This window comes from Abrus precatorius, unplaced genomic scaffold (genome assembly GCF_003935025.1).
Source record: "Abrus precatorius isolate BTA unplaced genomic scaffold, Abrus_2018 Scaffold6, whole genome shotgun sequence".
Taxonomy (NCBI): Eukaryota; Viridiplantae; Streptophyta; class Magnoliopsida; order Fabales; family Fabaceae; genus Abrus; species Abrus precatorius.
In genome coordinates, this window is record NW_020874406.1 from 4,706,622 (window position 1) to 4,729,821 (window position 23,200).

General features: G+C 36.8%; 1 protein-coding gene across 3 annotated transcripts; it reads right to left on the reverse strand.

The window, feature by feature from the left end:
- Nucleotides 1-361: 361 nt before the first annotated feature.
- On the reverse strand, nt 362-22,357 carry LOC113868780 (glycerol-3-phosphate acyltransferase 9-like). 3 transcript variants are annotated; one of them, XM_027504668.1, is made up of 15 exons: nt 22,255-22,357; nt 21,233-21,310; nt 20,151-20,345; nt 19,139-19,328; nt 18,925-18,982; nt 13,359-13,477; nt 12,776-12,875; nt 2,515-2,610; nt 2,341-2,437; nt 1,901-1,988; nt 1,719-1,815; nt 1,468-1,553; nt 1,267-1,386; nt 1,074-1,172; nt 362-686 (listed from the first exon to the last, which is right to left on the reverse strand). In XM_027504668.1, exons 4-15 carry the CDS (start codon nt 19,258-19,260, stop codon nt 638-640), a joined length of 1,131 nt encoding a protein of 376 aa, XP_027360469.1. In that variant the 5' UTR covers nt 19,261-19,328; nt 20,151-20,345; nt 21,233-21,310; nt 22,255-22,357; the 3' UTR covers nt 362-637. The 3 variants fall into 3 exon arrangements, with proteins under 3 accessions (XP_027360469.1, XP_027360470.1, XP_027360468.1); XM_027504669.1 differs by lacking the exon at nt 20,151-20,345 and having other exon boundaries at nt 458-686; nt 21,233-21,301; nt 22,255-22,352; XM_027504667.1 differs by lacking the exons at nt 20,151-20,345; nt 21,233-21,310 and having other exon boundaries at nt 533-686; nt 22,255-22,302.
- Between the last annotated feature and the right edge of the window lie 843 nt (nt 22,358-23,200).

A 23,200-nucleotide genomic window follows, 5' to 3' on the forward strand; every position in this document is an offset into this window, starting at 1 on the left:
TCCCAGAAGCTAGTAAATGTTTTCACTTCCTCTAACATGGTGGATGAGGCTTGCATTATATAGTGAATTGGTTTCATGGCAGGCTAACACCCAACTCAATCTGGTTTCAGACCTCCCACTTGGTCCTCTAAATTACTGGAGATTATTTTTCCATGTGAAGATTGAGAATTTTTAATGAACTAGAAAGTAACAGTCATTGCTTCTAAATGGCTAGTTGTGGCTCGTCATATTTTAAATTCGGATTAATAGAACATATTTTCCATAAATTATTCGTAATTTTTTAAATTATACATAAAATATGAACTTCGAAGCCTGGCAGAAACTTGCAAGAATTACTGGTATGACAGACGAATCAAATTATGCAAAACTATCATTTTGGTTCCACATTATTAGCTTAACAATTAGTTTTAATGTAAATTAATTTAGTCCTAGAAACATGAAGTGATTTTCTATTACAAAAAAACATTGATTTGATTAAAAAATAAAAAGAAAATAATATCAATTTAAGCTATGATTCTGATTTGAAACTCCAGCAAATTTTTTCATCCTTAAAATTCTACCACCTATTAGTTTGTAGAAGAAACCGACTATCGGTGGAGAATAGCATAGCAAGGAATTCTATACAAAAAGGGACACATCACTTTTCCTCCAATCGCCGCAGCACTGACTCGGCAAAGTTTTGTTGCCTACAAATGCATGAAAACCAACAAATTAAGTAACGGCAGAGATCTAATGTTTTTTTTTTTTTTTTAAATCTAACGCAAGTTGACTGGTACATGTAAATTCAAACAAACAGAATTATATGTATTAGTATTTAACGAATCCTATTTGTAATGTAAAAAAATTTCCAGCTTAAAGCCATCACTATATTTGGAGGAAAATTGAAAGACTCCAAGTAACATGTTTAACACATCTAACAAGTTTGTTCAGCCAAACAACAATATTGACAAATCATACGATTCACCACACTGCTAAGAAACCAAAACACAAACATTGTAATTCCAATATCACCAATGTCACAGTTCTTATGACAGCACATCGGACACACCAATAGATCAGGAAATTGAACTTACTTTCTCTCTCTATGCTTTGGGCTAGGACGAGAATACTTCAGATATCCATCCCAAGGAACCTTTTTAAGGCCAGCACGAACTGAGATAATGTCTCTCACCCTGCATAATTAAAAAAATAATAGATATTATTACAACACTTAAAGAAAGCCAAACACAGATCTCTCAGCATACAATCAGGGTCAAGATTATTTACCTCTCAGCAAACTCAATGGGCGTCTCTCCTGGTTTCAAATTTTGAGGCTCCAAGTACCAAACATCACAAACAACAGCCCAAGATGTCATTAGCTGCAACAGATGCATAGTGAATGATTGCCTGCGAATGCATGAAATGCAATGTCTCTATCATAGCAACAGATAGCACTGTAGAAACATCTAAAGATGAGAAAAATCTTACTTTCGACTATTCCAAAAAGCATCTACAAAAATTTTGTTGTACTTGATTGCAACTGGGCAAACTGTGCAGCCAAGTTCAAATGCACCCTAAGTACAATTTAAAATTAGAAATAATTAATAAAAGTTTCCTGAGTGCGGACACAGGAATAGAAGTCACTGGGTACAAAATAAAAAAACTATTCCGCAAATAAGATGGGAGAAAATTACAGCGTTTTACATTGACAGAAATTGAAATAATTCAGGGTCACAGACCTTCTTGAACATGACAGTATAGTGATTATTTACACAAGTTCCTTCAGGAAATATGAGAAGAGGGTTGTTGTCAGCTCCCTGAACATGTTCCCTCAATCTGAAACAAAGAAAAGAAAAAATTGTACAAGTAAAAATGGAAATAGATCCAAGATAGATTTTCTAACTTCTTTATTTATACTCACTTCCTTGCTACAATTTCCCGATCCTTTGCCTCTGTACGATTGAACCAGATGCATCCTAGGCTCTCTAAAATGGTACTCTGCAATAATCCTGCACAGTAGCTAATTTTTTTTTAAAAATTAAGAATATATTGTTTTTAGACAAATTATGATATCCATTCAAGATTACCATGCTATAAGTTTGTATAAATCATCTCTAATTGTTCTTCAAATTCACATACCTATTCTTCCAGACAATTTAGACTGCCAAACAGCTAAAGGGCTTAAATCTAACCCTTTTTTTTTTCCCTCATGTTTTGGTGAACTATTCACATTCTCTTAGTGGTTAGAACCTATGTGTTAATCTCATATACATAGAACATAAAGCTTGTTGTGGATTGATTAAAACATAATTTTTATGTATTATATTTCTGACAGATGAGACGACAGCTCTTTATGCTTACCAACCCATCCAGGATGCTTCTGCATAATAACAGCAAAAGCAGTCATCTGTTCCAAGATAATGAAATCAATCATGGACGTATGGTTGGCCACAAAAACCTGCTCAACAAATGAAGAGGAAGCTCAAATTAATAATAAATAACATTTACAGTTGAATATGTAAATTTTTAATAAACCTGCTTTGGTCGCCTGCTAGGCCTTGGTCCATGATACTTAACAACCCCAGTCCAGGATGCAACAAAGAAACTGCACATCATCTCCACCAAAGACCGCTGAAGGAAATGAACATTTTACAACGCATAATTTGATGAACAAAAGGACAACGTGCCAAAGTTAATACCCAACTAAAGGAGAAAAGAGAGAATACATTAGAGCGTACATAATTAATGCCATGACGAACAAGAGCAGGAAAATAACATGTACTGTGCACACCACTGCATACAGCATCCATTAATCAAGTACATCAATACATGCTGGGAAAATTCAAATTATGTCAACCAATAAATTGGCCAAAAGATGATGTACGGAATTTCAACAACAAAAATACAAACACCTTTGTCCACTAGTGGTTTTCATTATTCAACATCTACAAACTGTGCCATTAGTCTAATTAATCATTTAAATTTTAAATTGCTGCTGTTCGACAGTCATCTCTTTTCCCAACAAATGTGACTAACATGGGATATCAATATTCTTCCTCGAAGAGAAAATACATCATTAATAATAAAAAAAATTGAGGTGAGGCAGATGCCATGTTTTGATTGTTTCCCCCAATTAGTGAGGCAAAATGAATTGGATCTCGATAATACACACTTAACAAAGAATCTAAAATAGAACAATGCTCTAAAATGAAAAGCACACAAGGAGATACCAAAACTTAGACAACAAAAAGTATATCCCCCATTGTACTCAATCTCAGACAGTAAAGTGTAGTGGCAAACCCCAAAAGCACCATAGCAGGACGGCTGCTACTCAGAAACGTTTTCTATAAATATTCAGAAATTTAAAAAATTACTCAAATTTCTGGACATATTTATAATTAAAGATAAAAAAGTCATAGGTCTTATGCAAAACATGCAAGTACTGTGTCTGAGTTTGGGTAACAGTTGGAAATATTGCCAAAGATGAGTGTTGGTCAAGGTTATCAATGGTGGATGGCAGGTCATGGCAGAAACCCAAAAAGCTGCCATAAAATTATTGCAGCTGCCATGGTGAGTTATGGCAGATATAATAAAATATATAAAAAATATTATATATAGGTCATTGGAAATGAAAGAAAGGAATGAACTCAAAACATAAGTAGTTTAACCCACAGTTCAAAACATAATTGAATACAAAATAAATATAAAATAAACAGTTTTGGGTTTTCTGATATGTTGTCTTCTCTGCTTCTATTCATATTTTCATCTTCTGCTACACTATTAGTTTTGTATTTCTATTGTATTATTAGTTTTTCTCTTTTCTGGAATTTTGTTTCAAGGTAGAACTAATCTCACAGCTTAGTTATTAGTTGGTTACAAAATCTGTTATGACAACTGTATATTGTCTTGGAACTCTGATAGGAACTGAATGTATTTATGGAATTAACACCAAAACCTCTGGGAATAACCTGGTAGTACAGCAGAAAAATGAAATAGCAGAAAGGTAATAATGATTAAATGGAACTTCTCCTAAGGCAACAGCCCTTCCCAATCACTTCCCAGATATTTCCTACCTCTTCACTCTGATCAACTACCTTATAACCCTTCCTTAGCCGCTCCCTCCCTCCTCCATGTCATTCAGTTTGTTATTCCGTTAGAATCTTCCCTAACAGCTTCCTTTTAATCAGAACCTCCCAACACCCATTCATGAGTTTCCGGGCATCCAGCACCCCTTCAGGCTCAACTTAGAGCTCAAATTCTTCTGTTAAAAATGGGGGCAGTGCTTGACTTGGTCGACTAGTAGGCGGGCCCCTCTTAAGCTGGAAAACATGGAAAATAGGATGCACTCGTGATGATTCTGGTAGCGATAACTTATAAGCAACAGCTCCTATTTTTTCTCACACAAAAGGGGCCATAAAATCTGGGGCTCAGTTTTTCATTTACTCTCTTTGCCAATGATTTCAACCTATATGGTCGAGCCTTCAAGTACACCATGTCCCCAATTTGATATTCCACTTCTCGCCGCCCCTTATCCGCCTGTCCTTTCATCCTCAACTGTGCTCTAAGTAAATGTTGTTTAAGCTCCTCTATGATGCTGTCCCGCAACAGCAATAATTGGTCCACCTCCGCCACCACAGTACTACCCAACAGTAAGGGACAATCATAGGAGGGTCTCGGCCATAAAGTGCCTTGAAAGGGGGTCATCTTAATAGAAGCGTTGAATGAAGAATTAAACCAAAATTCCCCCCATGGCAGCCAATGCGCCCATTGGCGTGGATGATCCCTCGCAAAACATCTCAAATAGGCTTCAATGGTGCAATTGGTGACTTCGGTTTGGCCATCCGTTTGAGGATGGTAAGTCGAACTGAATTTCAGCTTGGTGCCCAAGAGACGAAATAATTCCTTCCAAAATGAACTGATGAAGATTCGATCTTGATCTGAAACTATGGATGCAGGAAAACCATGCAAACGAACTATTTCTTTTACAAACACTGTGGCGACTCCTTAACTGAATATGGGTGAAGTAAGGGAATGAAATGGGCGTATTTGCTTAGCCTATCGACCACCACCATAATGCTGTCAGCTCCCTTAGCCTTGGGAATTCCTCCAATAAAATCCATCGAGATGTCTTCCCACACATGCATAGGAATGGGCAAGGGCTGAAGTAAACCTGCAGATTTCAAGGTTTCGTGTTTGCTTAGTTGACAAATCTGACGGCTGGCGACGAATTTTTCCACATCCTGATCTTGCTTCATCCCCGTCCAATAGAAGACCATGGCCAACCTCTTGTAAGTCCTTGTCACTCCACAATGGCCCCCCCAAGGTGAGGCATGGAATTCTGCCAACAATAATGGTATACGGGCAGACTCCTTAGGAAGGACTAGCCGCTGCTTATACCACAAGCACCCTTGAGAAATTGCATAATGTGGATGGGAATTAGGGTGAGACACTAATTGCTGCATGATTCCCTTCAACACTTCATCTCCAAGGACCTCCTCAGCCAAGTTGACTAGGTCGGCATTAGTCACCATAGATATGGCATTATAACTCATCACCCCAGACAACGCATCAGCTGTCTTATTTTCTAGCCCCAATTTGTAGTGAATTTCAAAGTTGAAACCTATTAGCTTGGTTACTCACTTTAGCTGTTCCCCCGCCAAAACACGTTGCTCCAAGAGGAACTTCAAACTCTTTTGATCAATTCGGATAATAAAGAGATTGCCCAACAGGCATTGGCTCCATTTTTGAATAGCAAACACAATTGCCATTAGCTCACGTTCATAAGCAGATTTCACTTGTTTCGGTCTAATAAAGCTTGACTAATAAATGCTAAGGGTCAGCCTTGTTGCATTAAAACTGTCCCGACTCCATACCCTGAGGCGTCAGTCTCGATCACAAATGATAGGTCAAAGTTTGGCATGGCTAAAGTGGGTAGAACCTCCATCTCCCTCTTAAGCTGGTCAAATGCAATTTGTGCCTCTTCTGTCCATTTGAAACTATTCTTCTTCAATAACTGAGTGAAAGGATTAACAATAACACCATAATTTTGAACAAAGCGGCAGTAGTATTCGGTTAACCCCAGGAATCCCCTCAAACTGCGAATGTCCTTGGGTGTTGGCCACCATGCCATAGCAGAAATCTTTGCAGGGTCAGTAGAGATTCCAGCTGAGGATATTATGTGCCCAAGATACTCTAGCTGAGACTCTCCAAAACTGCACTTCTTACCATTGATCCACAGCTCTTGGTTTCTTAGCAAAAGAAGAACTACACCTAAGTGATCAATATGGGAAGAGTAATCTGGGCTATACACTAAAATATCATCAAAAAAGACAAAAACGAATTTATGTAAATAAGATTTAAAAATCTCATTCATCAATGATTGAAACGTTGAGGGGACATTGGTTAACCCGAAGGGCATTACCACATACTCGTAGTGTCCTTCATGCGTCCGAAAGGCTGTTTTAGGTATGTCCTTTGTCCTCATGCGAATTTGGTGGTAGCCTGACTTCAAATCCAGTTTAGAGAAGACTGTGGCCCCTCCCAACTTATCCAACAGTTCTTCAGTGACCGGAATGGGGAACTTGTTTGGAACTGTGATACTGTTAAGGGCGCGGTAATCCACACAGAAGCGCCAATTACCATCATTTTTCTTAACAAGAATCAGTGGGCTAGAATAGGGGCTGGTACTAAGCTTGCTGCTAGCATATCCTTTACAAATTTTTCAATCTCTTCCTTGTGGCAATGAGGATGCCGATAAGGACGAATGTTAGGAATGATAGCCCCCTCTTTCAAAACTATGGCGTGGTCACATTCCCTTGGGGGTGGGAGAGTGGTGCCCTCCTTAAACAACTCGCCGAACTCCCTCAATAGCTCCCTCATAGCCTCTGGAGCTGTCGTCGCCACCTGAGTAGGTAACTCTGTCCATCCTAATGTGATCATGTCCAATTCTACATAATAAGCCTCAGCCTCCCTTTTTAACTCCTTTCTAATGGCCTTTAATGAAGCCACTGTTTGTGATAGTCCCACGTCCCCTTTCACCTCAATAGTTTTCCCATCCTTGTGCACCTCAATCAAGTGCTGTCACAGGTCAGCACTAAATTTCCCTAAACTCTTGAGCCATTCATACCCCAGAACCACATCCACCCCCACCAAGTCAAACAAGAAAAAGTCTTGAATTACTTGTAAATTGGGTAACTCCAACACCACCCCCCTGCAAACCCCGTGGCTTCCCAACCTTTGCCCATCTCCCACTTCAATGAAATATCCCTTCGTGGCCTCTGTGGGAATATTTAACTCTTCCACCAAATCTGGAGATAGGAAGTTATGTGATGTCCCCGAGTCCACCATCACAATTACCCTCTTACCCGAGATTAGTCCCATAATTTCAACGAATTCTTTGAAGTCATACCAGCAATACTACTTGCGTTTAGTTGAAGATTTACCTCCTCTGCTTCATCCTCCTTAGGGACATTGCCCTGGGTTGCATCTTCGTCCCCCAACAGAATGATGTGGAGCTGCTTATTGCGACAAACATGGCCCGGCGAAAACCTCTCATCACAGCTGAAGCAAAACCCTCTCCGTCGCTTCACGTTTTCCTCTTCCTCAGTCAGTTGTTTGAACCCTAGGCCTCTGCGGTGTGAGGAAGCGGTGATTAGGTCGCGAGGATGATTTGGATTCCTTTGTGTCTTAACCTGGCTGCTATTGGGGCGGTTAGAAACCCTAGGCCCAAGGGAGTAAGTGGGTTCGCTCCTTCTGGTCCAGCTCTGCCTAAGCACGTATTGGGCTCTGCTGGTTTCAGCCCAACATGGCTTATTACACGTTGACCCACTCCCTTTAGAAGGAGGCCCAAATAAGAGGCCTAACACCCTATTTTTCTCTGACTTTCTAGGCCATCTCCATCATCGTGCTCAAGTCCCCTGAATCTCTCAACCTGACCTCTGCTTTGATTTCTTCTTTCAGGCTGTTGAGGAAGGCCCTAATCATAAATTCCTCGTCAACGAAACGTAGCAGAGTAGAGAATAGTTCGAATTGTTCCTTCTACTCCATAAAATTCCTCTTTGTTTCAGTCCCATGAAGACAACCAGAAACGCCCCAACAGGGCTTGTCAGAACAGCCAGGTGGTTGTTGGCACCCGCAGCTCCCACCATTGATACTAGTTGAGCGCCTTCCCTTCCAAACATACCACCGCCGTATCCACCTTCTCTGCTTTGAGAATGCCATTTATTTCAAAGTATCGCACTATCCCATACACCAATCCATACGGATCATCCCCCGCGAAATAGGGCACTTGAACCCGCTTCACCCTTTCCTCCCTTCTTCAAGCCTCGCCCTCACCATTACCACCTTCTTGGTTATCGTGTGTACCATCCCTTTCTACCCTCATCACTTGTAGAGCCAATTTGAACCTGGTTGTCATTGCTGTCATCATCTCCTCCATCTGCCTCCTGAACTCCTTGCATAGCAACCTGCATGCCCTCCAGGCTTCATTCAACGTTTTCCAGCCTATTCTCCATTCTAGTCAACACCATCAGGCGCTCCCAGGATCGCGAGCTCTGATACCAACTTGAGAGGAACTAAATGTATTTATAAAATTAACACCAAAACCTCAGGACCCTGGTAGAACAGCAGAAAAATAAAATAGCAGAAAGGTAATAATGATTAAATGGAACTTCTCATATGGTAGCAGCCCCCTCCCAATTACTTCCCAGATATTTCTTACCTCTTCACTCTGATCAACTACCTTATATCCCTCCCTCAGCTGCTCCTTCCCTCCTTCACGTCATTCAGTTTGTTATTTTGTTAGAATCTTCCCTAACAGCCTCCCTGCCCATAATTCCCTTTTTACCCCTCCTTCTCTGGTATGTTTTTAGTAGAGGCCCACTTGGCTTGGACCCAACAAACTCAAATCCAACTATATATATCTTTTTGTAACTAATTTGAAGTTAGCTTTTCAGTATAATATTGAAAAACTCTTAAAGAGTTTCTTTTCTTCTCTCTCCCTTTTCTCTCTTTCTTTTCTTTCTTTCTTGGATTCTTTTACCCCTCAAAACAGAATGAGGTTGTTGAAAGAAAAAACAGACATCTAATTGGAACAGCTCATACTCTATTGTGTAATAGTCATGTTCCTCATCACTTATGGGGTGAAGTTATTCTTATTGCTTGTTATCTCATTAACAAAAAATACCATCATTTGTTCTGCAAAATCAAATACCTCACTCGGTCTTTTATCCTCACTAGTCTCTCCACTCATTATCTCCTGATGTCTTTGGTCCACTTGCTTTGTTCATAACCTTACTCCTAGGCTTGATAAACTCTCACCTCGCTCTCACAAATGTGTCTTTCTTGGTTACATTGGCTTAGAAAGGTTATAAATGTTATTCTTCAGCCCTTCGTCATTATCTAGTCTTGACTAATTTTACTTTCTTTGAATTTGTCCCTTTCTTTATTGTTAGTCCTCTTGCTTCTATTCCTTTCCACTATCTTCCACCATGTTCATCTCCTACTCCCGAAGAACTACCTCCATGGCATCTTTTGTAGGTGTATCATTGTTGACATCAGCCACCATCTATGCCACCTCAAGCTACTAAGGGGCCTCCTTCAAACTTACCTTCAGTGTCACTCACTCTCTCCCCTTCAAACTTGCCTCCTTAGATTGAGCTCCTTAATGCTTCTCATAAAGGTATGCGCTTATGAAGCCCTGATACATTAAATAGCCAAAGTACTTGTGTCGGACAGGAATCCGACACTGGCAATTAATTTATTTTTAAATATTAATTTCCAACCCAATACAGCTTACATATGGCTCCTAATCATCTTATACAGCTCAACTTAAAACAATAACGGCTTGAGTCAAATTATTATTGAAACGGGAGTTTCAATCTTTCTCCCATTTCCCTCATTGTTTGAGTTAGGAACGTCCCAACCAGAACCTCACCCAAAATCAAAAACCAGCTAGGGCTTCTTTGAGCTGCGATCTCTTGGGGAAATGAGATATATACATCAGGAGGAGAACTATTGAAAAAGTAAGGTGATTCGGAGAGGTTGTTTTGAGGCGTCGACTCTGGTCAAGCAAGTTCTTGAGGCATCGATTCTCCAATTCTAGAGCAATAATGGGTGTGCTCGACGACGGCCAAAGCAACATCGACAACCTCAAGCACCGTCTTCGCCGCTGCTAGGGCTTCATTGCAGCAATTGTTCTGAGCTTTGTTCCTCTTCTCTGGACTTCAACAATAGTTTTGAACGTCGTTACTCTATTGCAGTTGCAGTAAAATTTCTCAAACTTCCTCTTTTCTATTCATTTTACAGCAACAAAGAAAAAATGTTATTCTTGCATTTTTTAACAGCTGCGTTTGTTGACAAAAAATGAGTTTTGGTGCTAAGTCTAATTTTTGAATTCCAAGTAACTTTGGTTCATTAGAATTTCAAGATGATCATGCTCCACTTTGGGCATTTGTCACTATAAAGGATACATTATGGAGTTGAAATTTTTGTGAGAAAGTGGTAAAAAGTTCATACTCAAGAGTGAAAGCACATTTACTTAGGATTTCTCGTGCTGGTGTTGCTCTTTGTCCTAAGGTCACTGCTGAGTACTTGTCTGATTTGAAAAGAATTTGTAAGGAAACTGAGAATAAAATTAAGCCTAAAACACTTGTTGGTTGCAAGTGAGTTTATACTGTTAAGGTTGGTCTTGATGGTAAAGTTGATTGCCTAAGATTTGCTTAGTAGCCAAAGGTTATACGCAGAGATTTAGCTTAGACTATGGCGACACTTTTTCTACTGTAGCCAAAATGACATCCATTCAGCTATTCTTGTCTATGGCTGTTATCCTACATTGGCCCTCTATCAGCTTGACATCGAGAATGTTTTTGTTAGAAACAAATTTCCAGAGGGTTTAAAAGTTTATAAAAGGCAACAGTTTAGGAAAGGTGTTAGGAAATAGATTAGCTTTCAAAATTTAATTTCTGTTTTTATTTTTCTGTTATTATCTTTCGGTTATGATGTTTGTTTTTTCCATTAGACGTAGTTTAAATAAAGGTTATGATAGATAGAATGGACAGCGTGTATTATTTGGAGAATAGGGCAATTGAGCCACTTGAGAGCTCAAACAATTCAGAAAGCTTTAGTTCGACTGAGCCTATTCAATACATTTTCCATCATTCAAAAATTCCCATTCTCAGTTTTCCTTCATAGTGACCTTGCAAAAGAAATCTATATGGAGCAACCGCTTGGATTTATTGCTCAAAGGAAGTCTTCTTGATTTGTCTGTCGACTTTGAAAATCCCTAAATGATCTCAAACAATACCAAGGACATGGTTTGGTAGACTTAGCATGGTGGTTCAACAGTTTGGTATGACTTAGTGAGTGTTAAGCTGATCACTCAGTTTTCTAGTGTCATTCAGCCTCAAGTTGTATTTACTTGATTGTATACGTTGACAACATCATTACTACAAGCAATGATCCCCATGTCATTGAACAAGTAAAACAGCACCTGTCATCACTTATAAACAAAAGATCTTGGGAGACATAATACTTCTTGGGAATTGAGATAGCACAATCCAATAGTGGTATTGTGACTTCCCAAAGGAAGTATGCAATGGTTATCAAAGAGGAAACAAGATTGATGGGGGTCAACTTATTGATACTTTTATGGACCCCAATACAAAACTTTTGCCAGGTGAGGGTTACTTTCCGATCCAGAAATGTATAGAAGACTTGTTGGAAAATTAACCTATTTGACTGTTACTCGTTCAAACATCTCCTTTGCAATCAATGTGGTGAGTTAGTTCCTCAACTCTCCTTGTGATGGACATTGGGATGCAATAATTCACATTTTGAAATATATTAAAGCAGTTCTAGGAAAAAGTCTCTTATGTGAAGACAAAGGACATAATCCGGTTGTAGGGTATTCAAATACAAATTGTGTAGGATCACCTAGTGATAAGAGGTCTACATCTAGTTACTACATTTTTATTGGTGGTAACCTGAAGTAAAAAGCAAAATGTAGTTGAACGGTCTAGTGCATAAGTGGAGTATCAAGCCATTACTTTAGCCGCTTGTGAATTTATTTGGCTTACATAGATGTCACTTATCTATGATAATCAGGGAGCCTTACATATTGGCTCAAATCCAGTTTTTTCATGAGGACTAAACATATTGAGATAGATTACCACTTTATTAAAGAAAAAATATTATCTGGAGACATCACCACTAGCTTTGTAAATTATAATAATCAACTAGCAGATGTCTACACCAATTAATTAAGAGGTGGTCAGATTAGTTATATATGTGACAAGCTTGGTGCATATAATTTATATGCTCCAACTTGAGGAGTTGTCAAAAAGATGTAATCATAGCAATGTTCTTAAAGTCAAAGGCTCTAACTCTCACAATTGACAAGCTGATATCTCCTCTCTCTACCCCCTCTTATTATGAGACAATATGTCTTATTTCTTCTACAATCTCAACCTTCCCAACTCCTAACAAATTCAGGCTAACCGCTAACTAACCAGTATATTATAATTAAATTAACTAATAATGGGGTACCTAACTAACATATAATGACTAACTACTATTTTGGGTTACCTAACACAACATCACTAAAGACAGCTTAGAAAGAGAAATTTATTATCCCTAAAGGTAATGTGAACCAGAAAGTTAAAATCCAAAGAGCTCATTATATTTCACACTGCTGGAATAGTCATTAACAGTAGTTTTAGTAGCAAGACAGAGATTAATGTTAAGAAAATTAATTAAATATGAAATGATGGAATGAAGCAAGAATAAATTGAATATGCACCTCAATACTTCTCCTTAACTTGTCATGTCCTTCTAAAAGGAAGTGCACCGAAATGAAGGATGAAAGAAATATTATCCATTCTATTGTTAACACTAGAACCCTGCAGAGTCAATTAAGACCACATCAATTGGACAGGAAGGATAACCATACAGTAAGCCACTTAACTTTATCTCCTATTTAAGGGAAATATCTCTTGTTCAGGGCCTGTATATTTTCTGTATAACTAGGATTTGATTTGTATTGTTTTTCAATTTCCCAGTTTCCTAATTTAGATACTGTGAATCAACTATATATAATTACCTAATTAGTCATGCTGAGGATTTCCTCAAGCAATGGAAAGCCTTTTCTCTATCTCAAGCAACATGTAAAACACCAGAGAGACAAGTCAAATGTAAAAGGTGAACTAGATGTGGTGAAAGCTGAAGTTCAAATCATATCCTCAGATTTATACTTTCCAAAGACATTTAATCTCAGTGCCTAATTCTTTCTACAAGGGATAAAAAACAAGCATAAAAAATATGCTAATGGCATAATTTCATAGTCACTGTATGAATGTGATATATAGCATTAGGTATAAGTTAACCTGGTAGGGAACAGAATCAAGTATCTAATCACAACTCCACAACACCACAAAGGAAACAAATAAACATTCCAATTCCATGGTTCTGGAGGATTTGACTTGAAGCATCTTGTGAATGAATCCTGCCCAACACAAAAGTTCTAAACAGGTGAGCAAAAAATCAAAAGACTAGCCAAGGTGCAACACACACGTACACATTCTATCCTGAGATTGAGCTTTTAAAATAGAAATTTGTTGATTCTCAGCATTGACATAAAACAACATGAGAATGAAACATAAAAGCTGGGAGAGAAGGATTTTTGTCACAGCAGGGCAGTGTTCAGCTTTTAAAAGATGTAGAACTCATTGTGTTTGGTATTAAGTTCTCCTTATAATACTATCAATATCATAGGAACTGCATTTACAATAAAACTGGTGAAGAAAGTTCAGGAAATGAGCTCTAATTAGTAATTACAATAGAAACACCTTAGATAAGCTTCTACAGTCCAATTTATCACTTCCGTTTGACCATCAATTTGGGGGGAAACCAGAACTATGTTTCAACTTTGTGTCAAACAATTGGAATAGATGTTGCCAGAATTTCCTAATCGTTGAGAAAGAGAAAACCGAGAAGACAGACTCAGGATGAATCCGTGTGTTTGAATACTGTTGATATGTAAATACGGTAACTAGGAAGAAAATATCAACGTTGCACATATGTAAATACAGTAATTAAGAACACAATATCAGGATCACATTTATTCTGGAATTAAGATAGATCCTTAGACACTAGTATAAATTCATGCCTTTGGATCAAATGCAATACACGGAAAACTCTCAAACACCTCTTCCCTTTTCTATATGATATCAGTTTTGATTTCAATCCACTGTTTTTGCCAGCTGCTACAGCAATTGCATCACTGCCCAGCCTTGTTCTCAGCTGCCATCTACTTTTTTAGGGAACCTCCTGCATCGACCCAGAGCACCTCTCCCTGGGGACCACCATTGACCGAGTGGGATCGCCAACTGCTGCTGCATGCACCCTCACACACTGCCAGTGTTCACATACGTCCTTCTCTTTTTCACACCGATCTTGATCAGGACACCCCTTATCTGGCATCTTCCCAGCCTCCAACAACACCGCCCGGTACAATTCTTGGCCCCTTTCTCTCTTCTTATTCTTTCTCCTTCACCTCCACATTGTGTTTGCGATGTCAACCTCGGAGAATGTTGTTGTGACCTTCAGCCCTGTACCGTTGATCCCATGTGAGAAGCTTGTTTGAACTGTAAGTTATTCCTCTTGGGCAATAGCCGTTAAACTTTGGTTAAAGGACAAGCCTGCCAAAACCATCTCACCATGTAGGCCAAGGAGATTGCTGATGACAAATGTGACCATTGGAAGCAATTTGATGCTTTGCTTTGCAGTGTCCTTTGGTATTCCATTGACGCCAAACTTCAAGAACAATATAGCCCCTTTAAGACCTGCTTTGACGTATGAGAGAAAGCCAAACTAGTCTACTCCAATAAAATCCACCATCTCTACACAATCATAGCCAACCTTATCTCTATCAAGAAATAGGACATGGATTATGTAAAGTTACTTAGGTAAGCTTGACAATTTGATGATTGAATATAATGCTCTTATGTCGTTCATTAGTGATGCAGAAAAGCATGCTCAACAATGTAGCAAGTTCTTCATGGTGCTTGTTCTTCAAGGCCTTCCACCAGAACTTGAATCTGTTCGCAATCAAGTACTCTCTGGTCCTACAATTCCATAATGTGATTCAGTCTTTGAGCAACTCCTATGTATGTCCACCCCTATATCGTTTGCGCTACCACTGCCCCCTGCTCTTTCCATAGAGTCCAGTGTGCTAGTCATAAACTCTTTTCCTCATGGAGGACGTGGTGGAAGTTGTGGAACACCAATTCTCGTCCTTGCCTCAATGTTGGTACTGCAAATGCTTTGGACACTTAGAGGTTCAGTGTCATACTGCAAACACTTTGGACATCTGAGTATTGTGCAGGCCCTAGATCTTCCTACACCTACACAGGTCCCTCTTCCTACTTTGGAGTATTGAGATTACCTCCAATACAAGGCTGGCATGCAATCTGCCCCACCTATCACCTCTGTGACTCAAACAGGTACTCCTGTTGCTTTTGTTTCTCAATTTCCTTCTCTTGGCCCTTGGGTTCTTGATTCTAGCACCTCTGACCACATGTTTGGTAATGCTACCCTTTTCTCTCATCTCACATTTTTAAATTCCCTTCATTCTGTCTTTAGCTAATGAAATAAAGACTCAGTTTGAAATTCTAATATGTAAATTACAAAGTGACAATGCATGTGAATACTTATCTACTCAGTTTCAAACCTTTGTGACCCCTAATGGCATTCTTCTTTGAACTCCGTATCCTCATACTCCTCAACAAAATGGGACAACAAAGCATAAAAATCATCATATGATTAAAACTACTCCGACTCTTCTCATTCACTCACATATTCCTTATCATTTATGGAGCGATGTTGGTCTTATTACCTACTATCTTATCAATAGGATGTCATCCAATGTCTTTAAAAGATTAGTCTCCTATTCCTCTTCGGGTCTATATTTTTTGTTCATTATCTCACTCCTAGATTAGATAAGCACTGTATTTGTTCTCTCAAGTGTGACTTCCTTGGTTATCTTTGCTCCCAAAATGGGTACAAGAGTTACTCTCTCACTCTTTGTCAATATATTATCTCTTCCAATATTATATTTTTTAAATCAGAACATTTCTTTTCATCAAAATCTTCATCATGTTCTTAGTTAGACATAATTCATTTTCTTCCCCTTGAGGACTCTATTTTCTGTTCATATCTCACTCCTAGATTAGATAACTCTATTAGTTCTCTCAAGTATGACTTCCTTGGATATGGTATAAGTGTTACTCTCTCACTCTTTTTTGATATATTATCTCCTCTAATGTTTTACACTTTTTAAATCAGAACTTTTCTTTTTATCAAAATCTTCATCTAATTCTTTGTTAGACATAGTTTATTTTCTTCCACTTGAGGACACTATCTCTTCTCCCTTTGATCATCCTTTGCAGGTTTATCAGCGTCGACAGCATCAATCACTACCTCCACTAGCCAGCACTACACCTAACTTTTGACTCACCACCGGTTTCATTTCTACTGTCTTCTTTGGCGCTGCCTTCAACTAATGATGCTCCCATTACTCTTTAGAAAGATATTCAATATATTCAAAATCTCTCTTCTCATTATGTTACATGGAGCTATCATCATTCATCTTTCCATTATTCTTGCCTCTCTTCCTTGTTTTCTTATTTCTGTTCCTAAGAAAATAGGATATGCCCTTGTTCATCTTGGTTGAAACAGGCAATGCTCAATGAAATGAGCAGAATGGTACATGGGATTTGGTTCCCCTTACTCCTAAAAATCCATTGGTTGTTAGTGGGTTTTATCGTTAAGGTCGGTGCAGACGGTACGGTTGATAGTCTTAAAGCTCACCTTGTGACTAAAGGCTATACTTAGATTTATGTCCTTGATTATGGCAATACCTTCTCCTATAATGCCCTCTGTGCTCATATCCGTGGCTGCCATTTGCCATTGGCCCGTCTATCAGTTAATATAAAAAGTGTTTCTTTCATGGTGATCTCTAGGAAGAAGTTTGCATGGAGTAATCTTCAGGTAATGTTGCTCAAGGAGAGTGTTTTGGACATGTTTATCACCTATAAAAAGTTTTATATGCTTTGAAACAATCTCCTTGTGCCTAATTTGGTAGATTTTGCACAGTCATTCAATAGTATGGTCCAAAGTGAAGTGGATCATTGTATTCTATTATCACTCCTCTATTGGAAACATATATTTGATCATCTTGATGACATTGTTATTACATGTATTGATCATGGAATCACACAAATGAAGCAACACCTTTGTCAACATTTTCAAACAAAATATTTCTTGGGGGTTAAAGTGGCACAATCTAAACATGGCGTTGTTATCTTTCAGAATAAATATGCAATGGATATATTTTGGGAGAGACGGAAATGATGAATAGTGGGTAAGCTAAATTACTTGACTGTCACAAGGCCGGATATTGCTTTTTCAGTGGTATTGTTAGCCAGTTTATGTCATATCCAACAGATACTCATTAGGAAGCACTAATCCGCATTGTGAAGTATTTGAGGAAAGCACCAGGAAAAGGAATTGTGTACAAAGATCATGGACATGCATAGATAGAGATGTTTTTTGATGCTGATTAGGCAAGATCTATAGATAGAAAATCTACTGCCAGATATTGTATGTTCTTGGAAGGTAATTTAATTTCATGGAGAAGTAAGAAGCAGAACGTTGTATCGAGATCAAGTGCGGAAGCAGAATATAGAGCGATGGCTCAGACTACTTGTGAGTTAATGTAGTTGAAAAATATGTTGGAAGAGATAGGATTTGGTAGCACTAAGCCTGTGCAACTTTGGTGTGATAACCAGGCAGCGATACACATTGCCTCAAATCCAGTTTTTCATGAACCAACAAAACATATTGAGATAAACTGTCACTTTATTCGAGAAAAAGTTCAGCAGAAGCTTATATCTATCTCTCATGTTAAGACAGGCGACCAACTAGCAGATGTGTTTACAAAAGCTTTAAATGAGACTCATAGCAATTATATTTGTAACAAGCTGTGCATAATTAATATCTATGCTCCAGCTTGAGGGGAAGTGTTATGAATAGCTATAATAAACGTATTAGGATTAGGGTTTATGTTAGTATTATAATAATGGGCTTGCCCAGTAAGGTTACATATGTATCCTTATAAATATAAAAGCCTCTACACATTGGAGAGCATCCAATTCCAGCACATTAATCTGTCTTTCTCTCTATGCTCTCTCTCTCTCTCTCTCTCTCTTAATTCTACAAAGACAAAGGTCATATTTGAATTCTAGGATATTGTGTTGCAAATTGGGCAGCTTATCTCACTGACAAAAGGTCCACTTTAGGGTATGTTGTTTTTATTGGAGGTTGCAAGATCAAGGGCACAAATTGTCTCAGCTACTTATGAGTTTATATGGCTTAAGCAATTACTTCAAGAGTTGAAGTTTAGGGAGACCAATATCAACTTGCAAGCATTTTCTCTAAATGTTTAAGGGAACCACTTAGTTATAATGTAACAAACTTGGTGCATATGATCTATATGGCTCCAGCTTGAAAGAGTGTTGAGAATAATTGTAAATAAATAGGAAATATTTATTTATTACATTAGATAGCATCATTTGTGGTAAATATGTAATAGATATTTTGTAATTCTTACTTTTTCATTATAAATAAAGCTCCCCACTGTGTATCAAACACATGGATTTTACATAATGTCTCTCAATCTTTTCTCTCTAAACAGTTACCATTTAGCGTAACAGAATTTTCCACATCATTTCCAATGTTGCTCCTATATTATACCTTTTCTCCCTTCTACGATACACTTTCATTGGAGGCCCACGGGGGCCATCACAATTTCATTGGTTCTTTGAAGAAAATACTGACATCAAAAACCACAAAAACAAAAAAATAAAATAAAAGATAAGGGCAAAAGCTTACATCTACAATAGCACCAGCCGCCTCAGATAAAGTAGGGGAAATGTCGAGTAAATCATGCCTGAAAAAGGTATCAGGAAGAAAAATAGGAGTATTAAAATGATGGCTGAAACTCCATTCTCCAAAAAGATCAAGTGAAGAAATTACTGCTTGTTCATTTCCCACTTATGTTTACTATCCAAAATACAAGCAAGACAAGGAATAAGAAGAGGCATACAGGAAAAGCTTTCCATGAGGTTCTTGTTGAATGGTAGACCCAGAAGGGAGGTAATCCTCGATGTTGGGTTGATCAAGATCCAATTCAGAACTTGAAGACTTGAGTGTCTTAGTGTTATTCATCAGTGTTGTGTTATCACTTCTTTCAGTGACTTCGCAACGGGATAAGCGAGATAACTAGACTTTCAATCCTGAAAATTGATCCACTTTTCACTTTAGCCACCACAAAATTAATTAATTCAATTGAAACTTTCAAAATTTCAGAAATTTCAGTCAGGTCTAATTCCAAATGGAATAATCAAACAGTAATTTCTGACATTCAGACAAAAAAAAATCCAATTACTATTTCACAAGGTTGTGATTACATTTTTTTTTTCTTTTTATAAACATGTTTTACATTATTATTCAATAATTGTGGGGATAAGATATCCTGCAAAAGAGGGAAAAGTCAGGATGGAATATGGAACAAGTAACACCCTCTAAAATATAAAGTATGTTTCGAGAATTAAAAAAAAAAATAGTATCTTAATCTAAATATTAAATTTTTTTCATTTAAATTTTCAAACATTTGAAAATAACCTATAAGCTCAACATCCTTTGAAGGGAATATGTGGTTTAAACCAAAGAAAGAAAAAACCTGTAAAACATGTAACACATTAATTTAATAAGAGGGAAGGGAGATGACTGAAGATACGAAGAAAAAAAGAAAGAATAGAGAGAACCTTGATATCTATTAAAAATGAGAAATACTTGAGAAGGGAAGAAGAATAAATGAAGAAAAAGAAGATAGAGGACATGAAGTTGTTAACAAGTCACCACTCAAGGGACAACTCTCCCTTTTTCTGACTAAAATTTAATGACTACTTTTATTTTGAGTTCCAAGGAAAGCATTTTGTGCTAGTTCAGAATCATTTTCTCCCCCATGAGCCATGAACCCTTGCTAAAATCTCAAGTGTGTTGTGCTTGTCACATTGTTTCTATATATTTATACTTTATGCAATCAAACCTCATACCATGTGGATGTAAGATGACTCTCTTATTCACTGTTTGTGCATCAACAACTCCAAAATAGGGCACATGATCCTTCACTTTCTCAACAAGGATTTTGTGTTTATGTGTGTGTGCGTTGCTGATCCATGACTGAAACAATACTTGTTGCTCTCTTAAGAACTTGTCCCAAATTTACCCTTTAAATCGTGCAATTACTCCTGAAACCAAGGCTATCAAAATTTGTTAGTTGTGGGAGCATTTAATAAATTCATTTTCCCTATTGCATATTATGTTTTATGATAATTAATACATGCTTAACCACCAATTAATAATAGTTAAGAGGTGATTTTGTGTGAATGATATGTATTTCATGAGCCACAACTTTGATTGGATTATAAAACCTGGTTCTATTTGTAATGTTTGTGCATGTTGATTAAAGGACTCCTTAACAATTACTACATTTGATAGATTCAAAGGGGAAAACACAAAACCATATGATATTATTATTTACTAATTAAAGAGAAGATGCTCTGTAACAGAAGAAATTTCTCTGAGTTACACAATCAAAAAGGCAGCACAACTAGAGGAATTAACCTCCTATTCCAAGTAACAAGCTCTTAATTCCCATAATGACAAAAAAATACTCAATGGTCTTTCCGCATTCACATCCCCTCCATGTGTGTTCTGTCATTTATGGGGCCCACTATTCTATTGACCCATAGGCCTATCATCATTTCACATGTAACTACATGATAAATAGCATTTGAGGGTTGTGACATTAGGCTATTGACTTGGGTTATTGTTTCCACAATAAACAAACACAAGTTGGGAGAAATGTGAAAGGTTGTATTGAAATATAAAATAACCCTTACCACATGTAATAACCCTTAGAGCATAAATAACATGAGTAAACCACTTAACATTTGCTAATCTTATAGTTGATGTTGCAGTTAAACATTTATCATCACTTAGGTTATGTTGACTTCAATAACCCAGGTGAAAATCAAGTGTGCTGTAATAAAACATAAGAAACCTATTTAAACAAAATAAACAAATTTAATAGACAACATATTACTAGTGTTCTAGAACATTTAACAGGGCAAACCTGTTTTAGTTGTCCAAATTGAAGAGGGAGATTGCAATCCGTAACCCACAATAGAAAGATGGCTTTTCTCTATTGACTCTGCAATTACAATGCAGCAGCCATGAAAAATGAAAATTTCTATTTCACAAGTTCTACTAAATCCTCTAAAAGGACATAAGTGTGTGAGTCAAGGACATCACCAGAAATTTTAAGCACTTAACCTGAAATGCAGGAAAACCAAGGTACACTACTTCAAACCATTATCTTCTGTTAGCCCCTGACGATACAAAAATTAATTTATTTATACCCTTTTACCCTTTAATTTTCACTGTCGTTTTGCACAAAAAAAGAACTAAAATAAATGCAATTTTGTAAAGTCAAGAATAAGGGAAAATTTTTAAAATTTCAGCAACTAAAATGCCAACCCATACAATATCTAGGACTGATTTTGGGGTTTTCTCGAACACAACGCTGATACTACGACTACGCTTTTGAAATACTACATCCATTCTTATTCATCTGTCCTCAGAGAGAATAAACTTCCTAAATTACCCTTTTGTTAGTGGTTTTCTTTCTTATCTTTGGACTACTAGTATAAATGCTTTATTTACTATACTTAAAAAATTGTATACGAGCAAAATAATATTAAAAATAATAATAATTAACATTGTCTTAGACTTCTACAGTAAATAAAAACAAAATTCTTCATCTCAAAATAAATAAACAGGAACAGATTATGTACAAATCAAGTGATGTTTGAACAGAATCAAGAATTCGATAACCTTGGACAGGTAGCAACATTTATGAAATCTGTCCCTCTTGTGATTTATTCAAATTTGCAAAACGCCATATTCTTTCATTTATTTTTCTTAATTATTATTTATTGCACGGTTGATCCAAGTAACCTAGACATATCAAGATTCATAACATGCAATGGAGAAAGACAAAGAATAGAAAAGAAAAGACTGAAGAACAAAATCGCATATATAAAGAAAAGACTGAAGGGCTCAAAAATCAGAGATTGGAGAAGATAAGAAAATTACCTATCGCGCTTTGTCTGAAACTCCTAGCGATTGGGTTGGGGTAGGAACCGATCCACCCCCTTCTTTTTTCCTGTCTGTGTTGTCCAACTCTTGTGCTTCTTTTCAATTTGATTTAACTCTAGAGTTTTAAGGTAAAGGACCTACTGAATCTCTCTCTCTCATTTAGACAGGTGCGTTAAAGGATAAAATATTTAAATCACACACTTTTAATAATACTTCAATTATTAATTAAAATTACCAAAAATATAAGTAAAAATTATTAAATTAAACTAAGAGTAAAATTTATATATTTTAAAAAAATTTGATAAATTTTAGTTAGCAATTAAAAATTTATTAAATAAAATGAGATAAAAGTATATTATTAATAATTTTTTATAATAAATATTTAATTTGAATTTTTTTAAATATTTTAATTTTTAAACAATAAAAATTATTAAATAATTATGATTTTAGCCCCAGAAAAGAACATTCTTTGGATAAGTATTTTAACATTATTATTTTTTTAATTTTTATTATTTTAAAATTAATATTTATAAAAAAAAATTATATTACAAAAGAGTCCTTTATACTTTATGGAAGATACAACAATTATAGAAGAATTTTACAATGACTCAACAAAAGTTCTAGCTATAAAAGTTTAGAAATGTTTATTGGCACAATAACAAATTTATTATCATTTAGTCACAAGTTTTTCAATGATAGCAGGTTGGAAATATCATGTAGAATTAGTTTTTTATATAAATTACAAAAAGATAATTTCAAAGAGTATGAGAAGATAGATTCAAGAGAAAAGATGGAAATTAAATCTACTAAGTTGGTTGATTCTTAAACACCAACATCTCATTCTCATAAAATGATAATTTATTGACCATCTAGCATTCATAAATATATAGGACTTCAATCTATCAATGGTATTTAATAGGCTACAAGGTTTTTGTAATATGTT